Here is a 13893-nt window from a genome sequence, read left to right as displayed (position 1 = left end):
TGAGACGCAAGCAGCCAGGCCTAAAACAGCCCAACCCGAGAGCCTCCAGGGCACCGTCCAGCCAGCCAGCCAGCCTTTGCCAGCCCGTGACAGCCCCCCTTCCAATGGGGAAACGGAAGACAGCCCCTATGGGGTGTGGAACCTGGTTACACGCAAGCGACAGGGCAAGAAGAAGCAGACTCATGTGCAGCAATCGCAGGAACAAGCACAGCCGAGCGAGACTTTGCAGCCAGCTCAAGTTTCCCGAGAGCAGCTCAAGAGGTTGGAGGAAATTTCAGAGCGGATTGTTAGCCCGATTAAGCACCAAGCTAAAGATCACAAAGTTGTTTTCAATGCGGAGCGGACAGTCCAAGACAATGTCTCAGTTGAGGTGAATCTTTCCAAAAGACAACACAAAGCTTCCAAGACCTACATGGAGAAGCAACTACTTCAGTTGGGACCGATTGCCACCATCCCCCGCAAGAGGAGGAAGAACCTACACGATGACATTGGCGGGGACTTTGTCCCCTTTGAGGAACAATGAAGCCTCCCCTCGATTCTTGTCCTTGGATGCTATGGTTGTTCATACTATGTCTGGCGCAATGGGATATCTTTCAGCCTTCGGGCTGTTTCAAACCCTTTATAGGTATCTCCCCCCGCTGGAGTGGTTCCTTGGACAGCCTTAGCATTTCTTGGGCAAGCAATTGGGGTGGGCCTCATTGTGAATCAAAGGGGCTTATCCTTTCCTTAGTTGCTTTACTTTTTGTTGGTCATACTTGTATGGTGAATGATATAGATTTAGACCTTCCCACTTTTGTTTTTTGCTTTGGGGAGGCAGATAGTAGTTCCATACTTGTCATGTACTCTTTTTTCTTTACTTAATCAATGCAAAACTGCAACTTTCAAGGAACCCAAAAACTTTGATTTCTCACAAGGTGCCGGCGGAGTCCTAAAAGCAACATCCGCCGATCCCTGGTCGGCATCGTTTATGGTTGAGACTAGGACGGTATCTGATCGTCTTCGAGCCCCCAACTTTCGTTCTTGATTAATGAAAACATCCTTGGCAAATGCTTTCGCAGTGGTTCGTCTTTCATAAATCCAAGAATTTCACCTCTGACTATGAAATACGAATGCCCCCGACCGTCCCTCTTAATCATTACTCCGATCCCGAAGGCCAACACAATAGGACCGAAATCCTGTGGTGTTATCCCATGCTAATGTATCCAGAGCGTGGGCTTGCTTTGAGCACTCTAATTTCTTCAAAGTAACGGCGCCGGAGGCACGACCCGGCCAGTTAAGGCCAGGAACGCATCGCCGGCATAAGGGACGAGGCGGGCGGTGCACACCGTGAGGCGGACCGACCGACCCAACCCAAGGTCCAACTACGAGCTTTTTAACTGCAACAACTTAAATATACGCTATTGGAGCTGGAACCTGCAGTTCTGCATGGGCTGCGGTGGAGGTGATTCTCAAACACGCGCACAAGGTGCTTGGCGAATTGCCTCTAGGGGACCGCGGCCGGATGTCTTTGGCGGGGTAGCACCAGCCTTGGGGCAAGCCAATGGGAACAATGTTTGGAAGAAGCCGGAGCACATACGGATAGAGGAGGAGGTTGCCCAAGGGGCCTTCGCGACGGATGGAGCGGTCAATTTGCAAATGGAACTTGTGGAACAACGCATTAGTGCGTTGGATAATGCCGTGGTGGGCAAAATTATCGGGAAGAAGTTACCATATTTTGTTTTCAGTGGGGAGATCAAGCGTCAGTGGGGTCGATTTGGGGACTTCCATCTATCCACCATCGGCACTGACTGCTTTGTATGTCGGTTTGGCTCGGAAGAAGCCCGGGATGCTGTCATTTGTGGAGGACAGTGGTTCTTCAATGGTAGCATCGTTGGACTGGACCGGTGGACACCATCTTTCTCGCCTAATTCGTTGGCTGGGCTGACCTCTCCGGTTTGGATACGGCTACCTCAACTGCCCCTACAGTACTGGGATCTGCCCAATCTTATGCGGATTGCTTCGCAATTTGGTACCCCCCTATGGATTGATGCGCAAACGGGTGGAGATGGGCGACGGGAGTATGCACGGGTTTGTGTGCGTATGGATCTTGCTCAAAAACTGCAGCCGGGCACTTGGATTAATGGATGGAAGGGACGGTTTTACCAAAGGGTCGAGTATGAAGGCCTGGGTTTGTCATGCTTCGGGTGCGGCAGAATTGGCCATCGGCAAGATAGTTGCCCAGCCCGGGGTGATTCGCGGGGGAATGCTCAGGTTGGCACTCCTGCGGGGATGTCTAAAGGAAAAGCCGTCCTAGATAGTGGCAGTTCTAGTGTTGCGTCAACAAGCCGGGCGCGACCCAACCCTCGGGTGCAGGCCAAGGAGGTGTCTCCTCTTGCTGTTTCGGTGGGCAGGGGAAGCCAAGCCACCAATGTTGTGGTGAATAACCGGGTTGAACGTGAAGAGCATTCCACGCCTGCAGGGGGGAGTGATGTGCCGACTTCGGTGGCCAATGACAGAACGGAACTGTCGGAAGACGAAAAACTCTTTGGACAATGGAATATTGTCCCACCGAGGAAGAAGAAAGGGGGGCAACAAAAGAAGGCTCATAGTGTTGCTGAGAAGAAACCCTTGGGGGAGAATTTGCCTAGACAAGTGAACTTCAAGGAGGTTGGGGAACCGTTGAAAGGAAGTAGCAAAGAAAACATTAAACCGAGTTGGCGTAGGCTCGGTGTTAAAGAACCCACCCTATTCTCGGCTGGGGTGGGCAGAGATAGACCTAGACTTGGAGCTTCCAAATCTCACTTTGACAAGGAACTCCAGGCTCTTGGTCCCATTGAGGTGGGCCCTCGAAAGAGGCGGAAGGAAAGCAGTAATGGTACGTGCGGCGGGGACGCTTCCCCTTCGGTTGCCCAATGACTCACATCATTATGTGGAATTGTAGGGGGGTCCGTAAGAAGAATACGGGTCACTTCCTGCGGCACCTCATTGCTAGCAATGAGGTTTTGTTGATTGGACTTGTGGAGACTAAGGTTGAAACGTTTGATAGAGCCGATGTGGATAGGCTTGTCGGTAGGGGGTGGGAATTTTTTCACCATCCTGCGGTTGGAAAGTCGGGTGGACTTCTTCTCCTGTGGAGAGGGGAACTGGTTAAGTTCTCTGTGGAGGTGGTGACTGAGCAGTGTGTTGGGGGCCGGATGGTGTTACCTTCTCTCCAACAGTGGAATGTGCTGCTCATTTATGCCAACAAGGATCTTCATGTCCGACGTACTCTTTGGGAGACCATTGACTCGGTGATGGCACCCAATGTCCCTACCATTGTCGGTGGGGATTTTAACTGTTGTCTATCCCAAGATGAAAAAAAGGGTGGTAAACGGTTCACGTTCTCGGCCGGGGCACAGGAAATGGTGGATGCCTTGGCTAGGAATGATTTGCACGACTTGGGCTTTACGGGTCCAAAGTTCACTTGGTCGAACAACAAAGACGCGGCTAGCCGCATTTGGGTACGACTAGACCGGATTTTGATCAACTCGGAGGGTCTCGGTGCGGCCCCTTTGGCTGTGGTGAAGCACCTGCCACGGTTAGCGTCTGATCACTGCCCTTTGTTACTTGGGCTGGGCACTTCGGCGGGAGCACTCAGTTTCAAATGGCTTCGTTTTGAGGATGTGTGGATGAGCTACCCGGCATCCTGGAAGATTGTTCATCAGGCCTGGACTAGGTCGGACTATGGTCCGCCGGCGGAGGTTGCTAACCGCAAATGCAGCAGGACCTTGAGAGCTCTTTTCTATTGGAGCCGCAGCAGGGTCCGTGAGCTTAGCAAGCAGAAGGACGACTTGGAAGGAAGAATTCAGGCCTTACAGCTTCTTGATTGTTCGGCGGAAGGCCTCAGTGTTGAGCAGGAAACGGAGCTTCGCATGGTTGTTGGGGAATTTAGTGAGACGCTAGCCCGGCTGGCTACCTGGTGGAGACAAAGGGCGAAGGTAAGGTGGATTGAGGAGGGCGATGCAAACTCCCACTTCTTTCATTCTATGGCCTCAGCCCGGCGGCGGTCCAACAGGGTTAATGAGGTGAAATTGTCGGATGGGGCATCTACTGCGGATCCGGCTATAATCCACAATGAATTTTGGGAGTTCTTTTCTCGGAAATGGAGGGCCCGAGATATTGGGGTGGATAATTGGCCGGAGTTTGGTCCCGAGGAGGTGCTCTCTCAACAGGCCCGGGACATCTTGGATGCGGATGTCACGGAAGAGGAAATCACTAAGGCGGTGTTTAGCATGGGGAACAACCGAGCTCCGGGCATGGATGGTATTACCTCCTCCTTTTTGAAATTCTATTGGAGTATTATCAAATACGATGTTTGTATTGCGATCAAAGATTTTTTTATCACTAACCATATGTGTGAGACTTGGAAGGACACCTTGGTGATCCTTTTGCCCAAGAATATGGCAGCTAACACGCCGGCCCTATTCCGGCCGATTAGCCTTTGTCAAACCTTTTACAAAATTGTGGCGAAGATCTTGGTTTTTCGTTTGAAGCCGTTCCTCAATGGTATCATTGGCGAAGAACAAGGCGTGTTTGTCCCTGGACGTTCGATTTCCGGCCATGGGCTCCTTGCGCAGGAGGTTCTTTGTAAATTCCAACACTCCACCAAGAAGGATGGATTAATGGCCATCAAAGTTGATATGGAACAAGCGTATGACTGCATGGCTTGGGACACTCTCAGGAGAGTCATGGAGGCTATGGGATTCTCGGGTAAATTCATTACTTGGATTATGCATTGCACTACTAATCCGAGATTCTCCTTTTTACTTAATGGAGGCCGATCCAAGTGGATTTCGGCCTTGAGTGGATTCCGGCAAGGGTGCCCTCTCTCGCCGTATTTATTTATTCTGTGCTCGCAGTTGCTGACCAAAGCGTTCCATCGTGGAGGAAGGTCACTTGGAGTGCAGTTAATTCCTAACGGGGAGAGGGTATCTCATCTCCTATACGCCGACGACATCTTGGTCTTTGCTGAAGCTTCAAGGGTGAATGCTAGTAAGGTGCAGGAAATTCTTGAGGAATATTGCCTATGGACCGGCCAGCGGGTCCATAATGCCAAATCTGCCATTCTGGTTAACAAGAGGTGCCCCAGGTGGAAATGCCGCCGGCTTGCCAAGGTGTTGGGATTTCGGCTTGTGGAATCCTTGGAATATCTTGGCCTGCCACTCCTGATGCGGAAGCCGGTGGCTACTGATTTTTCCAAAATTCTGAAGAATGCAAATGATAAAATCAATGTGTGGGGAAAACGACATCTCTCCATTGCGGGCAGAGCTACTCTGATCAGGTCGGCCCTCCAAACGATTCCCCTTTATTGCATGACTCTTTCGGGGGTGCCGAGGGGGGTACTGGCGGCCATTGACAAAATTGGTAGACAATTTTTATGGAGCAAGAGTGGAGGCTCTCGTGGGCTACACTATGTGGCGTGGGATGATCTGTGCAAGCCCGTGGAGTTTGGGGGGCTTGGCTTTCACTCCTCTGTTATTTGGCAAAGTCCACTTCGTGCCCGCCTCGCCTGGGATTTCATTCAACGCCCCGGCTCGTTACTGAACCGAATGCTTTCGGCCAAGTATGGTGATGATCCCTGGGCTGAGAGGAACGAAAGGAATACGTCAGTTTCGTGGCGAATTATTCAGAATGGGGCCGTGGCGCTGCGACCAATCCTAAAGTGGACGGTGGGTAATGGCAAAATGATTGATATCTTTAGAGATGTATGGATACTCGATCGCAAGATGGAGCAGTGGCCGACTTTCTATCACTTTGATGAGAGGGCGGATAGCAGGGTGTGTACCTTATTGGATGGTGACAGGGGCTGGGACCGTGAGACGGTTCTACACTCGTTTGGGGATGTGCTCGGGGGTAGAATTCTGGATATCCCGGTGGGTGGTGAACACGCCAAGGATGTCCCCGAACTTATACGGGTGAATAGGGGGGCGACCGTGACTGCCCGTGCCTATGCTGCCTGTATTGGCGAGGGGAGTTATCAGTTCGGCTGGTTCAGAAAATTTCGGCTGCACCCGAGAGAAAGGATTTTTTGGTGGAGATTATTTAGGGATGCGATTCCCACGAATGCTTGGCTGGCTAGAAGAAACCTCTCGGATTCTGATCACTGCCCTTGGGGCTGTTTAGTGGAGGAGAACCGTGGTCACTGCTCGGTTCATTGCTTGAAGCTGAAACAAGTTGTGGGGTGTCTTAGCAGCTGGGGTTTTCATCTTCCCGAGCCGAACTCATTTGAGGAACTAATTTGCTCGCTGAAAGGGCTGGCTCGGGACAACCCTGCACTTGGGAGGATCCAGTGCTACGCGGTTTATCAAACTTGGAGAGCGAGGAATGCTTTGAAGCATGGCCGATCTTATGGAACGCCCAAAGTTATTGCGGCTACGGTTCTCTCTCAAATTCCAAAGACATTTTCTATGCCTCTCTTGGAGCAATGGTGCATCAATCAACCCATTGGGTTGCCTATTAACAAATTATGGTGCACACCCCCTCCGAATTGGTTGAAGGTGAACTTTGATGCGGCGCTTCTTCCGTCTAACTCGGCTGGGCTCGGCATGGTTGTACGGGATGATTTGGGTAGGCTGATTGTGGCGTCCGGGAAATGCTTGGAACATTGGGACCCGATACAAGCTGAGATGCGGGCGGCCTTGGCCTTTGCGGAAGTGATTGAAGAGTGGATGTATGATCGGGATGGCATCATTGTGGAGGGGGATAGCTCAGAGGCTGTTCAATGGCTGCACGAGGTTCACCGGCCTGCTTGTGGGCTGCACCGCACGGCGGACGGGCCGGATCTCAGTTTCTTCAACAAATTTCGGCAAGTGATTTTTCAGCATATTCCTCGCCTCAGCAACAGACCGGCTGATTTTTGTGCTAAGCATGCTCTTTGTGGTAACTTTACATGGCATGATGTAATCTCACCTTCTGTACCTTCTTTTTTTGTTGAACTCCTCAGAGAGGAGAGTGATAGGGTTTAGCCTAATTGTAGTTTGTATTCTCTTTGCTTTACTTTTTTAATGCAAATGCAACTTTCAAGGAACCCAAAAACTTTGGAGGGGGTTCTTCATTTTCCACCAATTATTTCTCTCACTAGAGTGTTTTAGAGAGAGACGCTCTGGGCATGGTAGGGGGGACAGGCGATCTCCTCCCCGCTCCGGCGGGGGTGGTGGTGAAGGTTCGGGTGGTGGCGATCGGGATAGGCGGCGGTCCGGCATAGGGTCCGGTGGTGGTAAGCGGTATGTGGAGGTTAAGTCGCCGGGCAAGGCCGGGACGGTCAAGCAGAGCGGGAAGAACATCTCAGGCGGAAAAGCCGCTGGAGAGACACCGTCGGGAGGGGCTAAGGGGGCCCTGAACTCGAATGATGCGGCCGGCCACAGCCTTGGCGCTGGGCGTTTGGGAGTCGCGGGGCCTAAGGCGGCCCGGTAGGCGAGCCGCGGAGCTGCTGGAGGCGCCCAGGCGGGATGTGAGACGGGACTCCAGCTGAAGGAGAACCCGGCCTTTGAGGAGGATAGCGTTGCCATGGACTTCGAACAGGCGTTGGAGCGGGTCATGGTTGCGGCCAAGGCGGAAGCAGCGGCTGCGGCTAGGAAGAACCAGTCGGGCGGCACATCGGGGGCGTGTGCCAAAGCTGGACAAATGGAGGCGGAAACGGACAATGATATGGACTTAGGCATGGAAGATTGCCTTGATAGCTTTGCTGTTGGTGGGCCTCCAGGTACGATTGATGCCGATGTTGCGATGGTTGTTCATGGGGGGTCGGGTAGTGGTGTGCTGGAGCAACCTATAGGCGTGAATGGCCCGATTGCTGCTGGTGGCGGGCTGGCTGCACCAGCGGAATGCCCTCAAGGTGTTCGTGGAAATGCGTCTGCACCCAAAGCGAAGGGAATCTTTGGGGGTTCGAAGGAGTCCGAGGCTCGGGCCAACTCCACTAATGCTTGGAAGCGGCCGGAGCATATCAAGGTCACCGAGGCAGTACGGAAGGGTCAATTTTCGTCGGATGGTATTGCGGCCGACCTTAAGCTTGAACTGGTGCAACGGAGCATTGGCCTCCTTGAGAACGCTGTTGTGGGCAAAGTGCTTGGGCGTCGGCTGCCTTTTTTTGTCCTAGAAGCCGAAATCAGGAGGCAGTGGGGACGATTTGGGGAGTTACAGATCTCGACCATTGGTACCGATTGTTTTGCCTGCACGTTTGGTTCGATGGAGGCGAGGGATGTTGTCCTGTGCGGAGGCCCATGGTTTTTTAGCGGCAATATTGTTGGGCTTGACCGGTGGACACCGGACTTCTCCCCGAGCTCGTTGGAGGGGCTGTCATCCCCCATTTGGATTCGACTGCCGCAGCTTCCGCTCTAATATTGGGATCAAGAGAATCTGATCAGAATTGCCTCCATGTTGGGAGAACCTCTTTGTATCGATGCGCAAACAGGTGCACGTGGCAGACGAGAGTATGCTCGTATTTGCATAAAATTGGATCTTGCATTGAAATTGCAAAGTGGCATTTGGATTAATGGGTGGAAAGGACGGTTCTACCAACGAGTTGAGTATGAGGGCCTTGGTCTCTCGTGCTTCGAATGCGGCCGTGTTGGACATCGGAGGGATACTTGCCCGAACCGTCCCACTAAGGGGGACGACACGAGTGCTGGCACTTCTCGGGGGGTTCAACCGGGGGCTGGACGGTATGGAGGCTCCAGCTCGGGAAGTGGCAGCAAGTCACCTGATTGTGTTGCAGCGGCTGTGGTGGGCACGATCATGCCTGCCCCTGTTTCGAATTGCTCGGGCGGCTCTTTGGGGTCTGGGGGTTCGAGGGTTGGCAGTGCTGGGAGCTCACGGACTGTGACGACGGATACTCGTGAGGAGATTGCGAACGACAATGGTCCACCCGGTTTGACGGAGGATGAAAAACTCTTTGGCCCATGGAGCTTGGTTCCCCCGCGGAAGGGGCGTAAGCAGGCCAAGAAAACTACTGCTTCGGAGCCGGGACCGCTGGGGGAGAACATCCCAAGGCAGGTCAATTTGTTGGAAGTTAAGGAGCCCAGTGCGACGAGGATGAAGGAAAACTTCAGGCCGAGCAAGGGGGACAAACGACCGGGCCTTACGCCGCCGTTGCTTTTTTCGGCTGGAGCTAGGCTGGCGAGACTGAAATGGGGGGCCTCTAAGGCGCATTTTGATAAAGAATTAAGGGCGTTGGGCCCTATCGAGGAGGCTCCTCGGAAGAGGAAGAAGGACGGAGGTACACCTATTAGCGGCGGGGACGCTTCCCCTATAGGTGCTTAATGTCTACGACCCTTTTTTGGAATTGCAGGGGGGCCCGTAAGAGGTGCACGGGCAACTACCTGCGTCACCTGGTGGGTGACAATGAGGTGCACTTTGTTGGTCTTGTGGAGACCAAGGTGGAAACTCTTGACCGTGCGGAGGTCGATAAGATGATTGGCACCAACTGGGACTTCTTTCACTACCCCGCGATTGGCAAATCCGGGGGTATCCTTGTGCTGTGGCGGAAGGATTTGATCAAGTTTGAGTTGCGGTTTGCGGATGACCAGGTTGTCATTGGCTCTATTACTCCTCCCGACGGACTGAGCTGGGCGGTTGCGGTTGTCTATGGCAACAAAGACTACCTCCGCCGGCGTAGCATTTGGCAGAACATTGGGACCTTCTGTGTTGCGGCGGAACCTGTTCTTGTGGGCGGTGATTTCAATTGTTGCCTCGCCCAATCGAAGAAGAAGGGGGGGAAGCGGGTTACCCCAACTGCCGGCGTGGTTGAGATGGCTGAATTTATGAATTGCAACGATCTCCATGACCTTGGATTCGTTGGTCCCCAATTTACCTGGTGTAATAACAAAGATGGCAACAGCCAGATTTGGGTGCGGCTGGACCGTATCCTTATGAATTCTGAGGGCCTTAGCAAGGCCCCGCTGGCGATGGTGCGTCACATGGGACGGATTGCCTCGGACCATGCCCCATTGCTGTTCTCTTTGGGGGCCAAGGTGGCCACGGCTCCGGAGAGGTGGGTCCGGTTTGAGGATGTCTGGACTACTTACCCGGCGTCTTGGCGTATAGTTTGGCTGAATTGGAGGAAGACCGATACGGGCTCCCCTGCGGACATCCTCAATCGTAAATGTCATCGCACTTTGCGCGCTTTGTATCATTGGAGCCGCCAACGCGCTCTAAATTTGAACAGGAGGAAGACGGAGCTGGAGCGGCGGATAATTGAGCTGCAGAACCTAGATTGCACGCCTGGCGGGCTTGGCCAAGACCTTGAGGAGGAGCTGCGGCGATGTGTTGGGGATTTGAATGATACCTTGGCTAGATTAACCATTTGGTGGAGGCAACGTGCCAAGGTACGGTGGATTGAACAGGGGGATGCTAACTCCCATTTTTTTCACTTGGCCGCCTCGGGACGGAGGCGGGACAACAGAGTGGTGCTCACCTTGCCGAACTGTGACCAGCCGGTCACCGATCAACGGACTATCTGGACACTTTTTCGGCATTCTTTCGGGATAAATGGAAGGATCGACAGGCCAGCCTCACGGGGTGGCCTGAATTCGGCGATGCGAGGAAGATCCCAGCTCACTTAATTCCATCCCTCACTGCCGCGGTCACGGATGAGGAGGTGTGGCACGCTGTGCACACGATGGGATCCAACCGTGCCTCTGGGCGGGACGGTATCACGGCTTCATTCCTCAAGTTTTACTGGGAGATTATCAAGATGGAGGTCCTTTTGGCGGTGCAGGAATTCTTTTCTTCCAACCTGATGGATGGTGGGTGGAAGGAGACCCTCATTATTCTTATCCCGAAGGTGTTGAATGCGGACAATCCGGCAAAATTTCGGCCTATCAGCCTTTGTCAAACCTTTTATAAGGTGGTCGCAAAGGTGCTTGTCCACCGGATGAAGCCGGTGCTTGCTAGCATTATTGGGGAAGAGCAAGGGGCCTTTGTCCCTGGGAGATCTATTTCCAACCATGGCCTCTTGGCGCAAGAGATTATCAACAACTTTCAGCACTCCACCAAAGCGGCGGGTATGATGGCTTTGAAGGTGGACATGGAGCAGGCCTATGACTGCATGGCTTGGGACACGCTGCAACATGTTATGGCCTTGATGGGGTTCCCGGAGGCCTTCACTAATTGGGTAACCCAATGCATTTCTTATCCTAAATTTCAACTGCTTATTAATGGGTGCAGGATCGAATGGATCACTGGGGCGAGCGGCTTCCGCCAGGGCTGTCTGCTCTCGCCGTATCTCTTTATCTTATGCTCGGAGCTGCTGACCAAGGCCTTTGCTCAGCATGGTCGGACTCTTGGCGTTCAGGTGGCTCGGAACGCCCCGTTGGTGTCCCACCTCCTTTATGCAGACGATGTGCTTGTCTTCGCCACGGCTAGTGGCACTAATGCTCGGAGGACTATGGCAATCTTTGATGAGTATTGTGCCTGGACGGGGCAGCGGATTAATTGTGCCAAATCCGCCATTCTTTTCAGTAAAAAGTGCCCCCTTTGGAAGCAGCGAAGAATTGCAAGGGATATTGCGTTCTGCCGGGTGTAATCTTTGGAGTATCTTGGACTGCAGCTGACCATGCGGAAATTGACGAAGTCTGATTTTCTCAAGGTGGTGCGGGCGGTCTCGGATAAGATTAACGTCTGGGGCCGGAGACATCTTTCTTTGGCGGGTCGGGCTACACTGATTCGGTCCTCGCTTTTAACCATCCCGATGTATCTTATCACGCATACAAACATCCCAACGGGCACTCTTAATGCTATTGAGAGGATGGCTAGGCAATTCATGTGGCAGAAGGAGGCGGGCAAACGGGGCCTGCACTATGTGTCTTGGTCGGATCTCTGCCGACCAACTGCTGTGGGCGGACTGGGCTTCCATGCTTCGGCCACCTGGCAAGGCCCACTCCGGGCAAGATTAGCCTGGAATGTTGTTCACGACCGGGAATCCCTGCTCGGACGTACTATTCTGGCCAGATATGGCACCAATCTGTGGGGCTCTTCTGAGGGGCGCAGTGCATCGATCACTTGGAAGGTGCTTAGGGAGGGAGCGGCCGCCCTTCGCCCCATCCTTCGCTGGAACATCTGGGATGGCAGTAAAATCGACATTCTTGAGGACACTTGGATTGCCAATCGCTGTTTGGCTCGCTGGCCGTCGTTTGTTGCTGTTGACACCATTGAGGGCTGTACGGTGGGTGATTTCCTGGACGAGAACCTTGATTGGCAGCGGGAGCGTGTCCTGCACTCCTTTGGCCCGGCTCTTGCTGACTACATCTTTGGCATTCCGACCCGTGTGGGGCAGGGAGAGGATTGCCCTGAGCTGATCAACTCACAGCTGGGGACAACCATTTCGGCTTTGGCCTACAAGGAGAATTTTCTCCAGCTGGAATACAATTTTCTGTGGTTCAAGAAGTTCCATCTGCACCCGCGGGAACACATGTTCTGGTGGCGCATTACCCGCGGAGCCATCCCGACTAATTCATGGCTCTACCGGCGGGGGCTTGTGGATCTTCCTAACTGCCCGTGGGGATGCAATTGTGAGGAGACGGTGCTGCACCTCACTGCTCATTGCGAGATGCTTATTTCGACCCATGAGGTGTTGGCCAAGTGGGGTTTCTCCTTGCCGAGGTTCCAGAATTGGGAGGATATGATCAATGGCCTTGCCCTTTCGGCCAAGCAGTTTGCGAGTGTGGGGCGGCTTTACTGCTATGTGGTGTATCAAGTTTGGCGGGCACGTAACGACAAGATGCACGGGAGGACGTTCGGGACGCCGGCGGTGCTCGCGGCTAATTCCTTGGCTATGCTTCCGAAATGTTTTGCGATGTCGTCTTGGGAGCAATGGTGCACCTTTCAGCCCTCTGGGCTGCTTTCTTTCACTCATTGGTGCACCCCCCCCCCCCCCCCCCCCCCCCCCCTCCTGGGTGGGTTAAGTTCAACGTTGATGCTTCGGTCCGGCCAAATGCTGTGGCCGGATTAGGGGTTGTGGCTCGGGACCATGTTGGCAAACTGCTCCTTGTTGCCGGTAGCCTGGTGGAGCAATGGGACGTGACGAGGGCCGAGATTCTTGCGGCCACTGCTATCCGGGCTGCTGTCGAAGACTGGATGTTCAATATGGATGGGATTATCATTGAGGGCGATTGCCGCAATGCAATCAAGTGGCTCCAAGGAGCCTTCAACCGCCTGAACAAGCTTCATCTAACGACCGAGGGACCGGACCTCTCTTTCCTCCTGGATTTCCGCCAAGTGCTGTTCTCAAATGTACCACGCCAATGTAACCAGCCGGCCGACTTTTGTGCTGATTATGCCTCTTTTGGCAATTTTATGTGGAAGGCTTGTGATGATAGAAATGTACCCCCCTCCTTTTTGTCTCTTTTGAGGGGTGATAGTGACCAAGCCTAGACTTTTATTTGTACTTTTCCTTTACTTTCTTTAATGCAATATGCAACTTTCAAGGAACCCAAAAACTTTGATTTCTCACAAGGTGCCGGCGGAGTCCTAAAAGCAACATCCGCCGTTCCCTGGTCGGCATCGTTTATGGTTGAGACTAGGACGATATCTGATCGTCTTCGATCCCCCAACTTTCGTTCTTGATTAATGAAAACAACCTTAGCAAATGCTTTCGCAGTGGTTCGTCTTTCATAAATCCAACAATTTCACCTCTGACTATGAAATACGAATGGCCTTAGCACATTCGCAAGCACGTTTGATTATTCTTTCGCAACCAACAATCATATCGAGGCACAAGCGACATGTCGCATCATTTACTAGCGGATACATTTTTTCCCGTATGCATCAAGTTACATAAGCCATGGGCACGTTGGCAAGCAAGGTCTCGAAGTGTTGGCAAGCAGGGTCTCGAAGTGTTGGCAAGCAGGGTCTCGAAGTGTTGGCAAGCAGGGTCTCGAA

General features: G+C 53.0%; 3 protein-coding genes across 3 annotated transcripts; 2 read left to right on the top strand and 1 right to left on the bottom strand.

Annotated features, from left to right (window-relative positions):
* Nucleotides 1-7037: 7037 nt before the first annotated feature.
* LOC114579876 (formin-like protein 5) lies at nt 7038-7526 on the bottom strand. The gene has a single exon (XM_028695778.1). The coding sequence runs from the start codon at nt 7524-7526 to the stop codon at nt 7038-7040; it is 489 nt and encodes a 162-aa protein (XP_028551611.1).
* A 1749-nt stretch (nt 7527-9275) lies between these two features.
* On the top strand, nt 9276-10577 carry LOC114579875. The gene has a single exon (XM_028695777.1). The coding sequence runs from the start codon at nt 9276-9278 to the stop codon at nt 10575-10577; it is 1302 nt and encodes a 433-aa protein (XP_028551610.1).
* A 992-nt stretch (nt 10578-11569) lies between these two features.
* On the top strand, nt 11570-13578 carry LOC114579874. Its single transcript, XM_028695776.1, has 3 exons — nt 11570-12800; nt 12842-13335; nt 13441-13578. Exons 1-3 carry the CDS (start codon nt 11570-11572, stop codon nt 13576-13578), a joined length of 1863 nt encoding a protein of 620 aa, XP_028551609.1.
* The last annotated feature ends 315 nt before the right edge of the window (nt 13579-13893 follow it).

This window comes from Dendrobium catenatum, unplaced genomic scaffold (genome assembly GCF_001605985.2).
Source record: "Dendrobium catenatum unplaced genomic scaffold, ASM160598v2 fragScaff_scaffold_672, whole genome shotgun sequence".
Lineage (NCBI taxonomy): Eukaryota > Viridiplantae > Streptophyta > Magnoliopsida > Asparagales > Orchidaceae > Dendrobium > Dendrobium catenatum.
The sequence above is the reverse complement of the archived record's forward strand: the minus strand, read 5'-3'. Positions and strand labels throughout refer to the sequence as shown.

Excerpts from the sequence above, each read along its gene's own strand:
- LOC114579875 (XM_028695777.1), top strand. The coding sequence starts at position 9,276 with ATGTCTACGACCCTTTTTTGGAATTGCAGGGGGGCCCGTAAGAGGTGC.
- LOC114579874 (XM_028695776.1), top strand. The coding sequence starts at position 11,570 with ATGCGGAAATTGACGAAGTCTGATTTTCTCAAGGTGGTGCGGGCGGTC. Across the intron at positions 12,801-12,841 it reads CTTGGCTATGCTTCCGAAAT|CCCTCTGGGCTGCTTTCTTT; the intron begins GTTTTGCGATGT and ends TGCACCTTTCAG. Across the intron at positions 13,336-13,440 it reads AGGCTTGTGATGATAGAAAT|GAACCCAAAAACTTTGATTT; the intron begins GTACCCCCCTCC and ends GCAACTTTCAAG.
- LOC114579876 (XM_028695778.1), bottom strand. The coding sequence starts at position 7,526 with ATGGCAACGCTATCCTCCTCAAAGGCCGGGTTCTCCTTCAGCTGGAGT.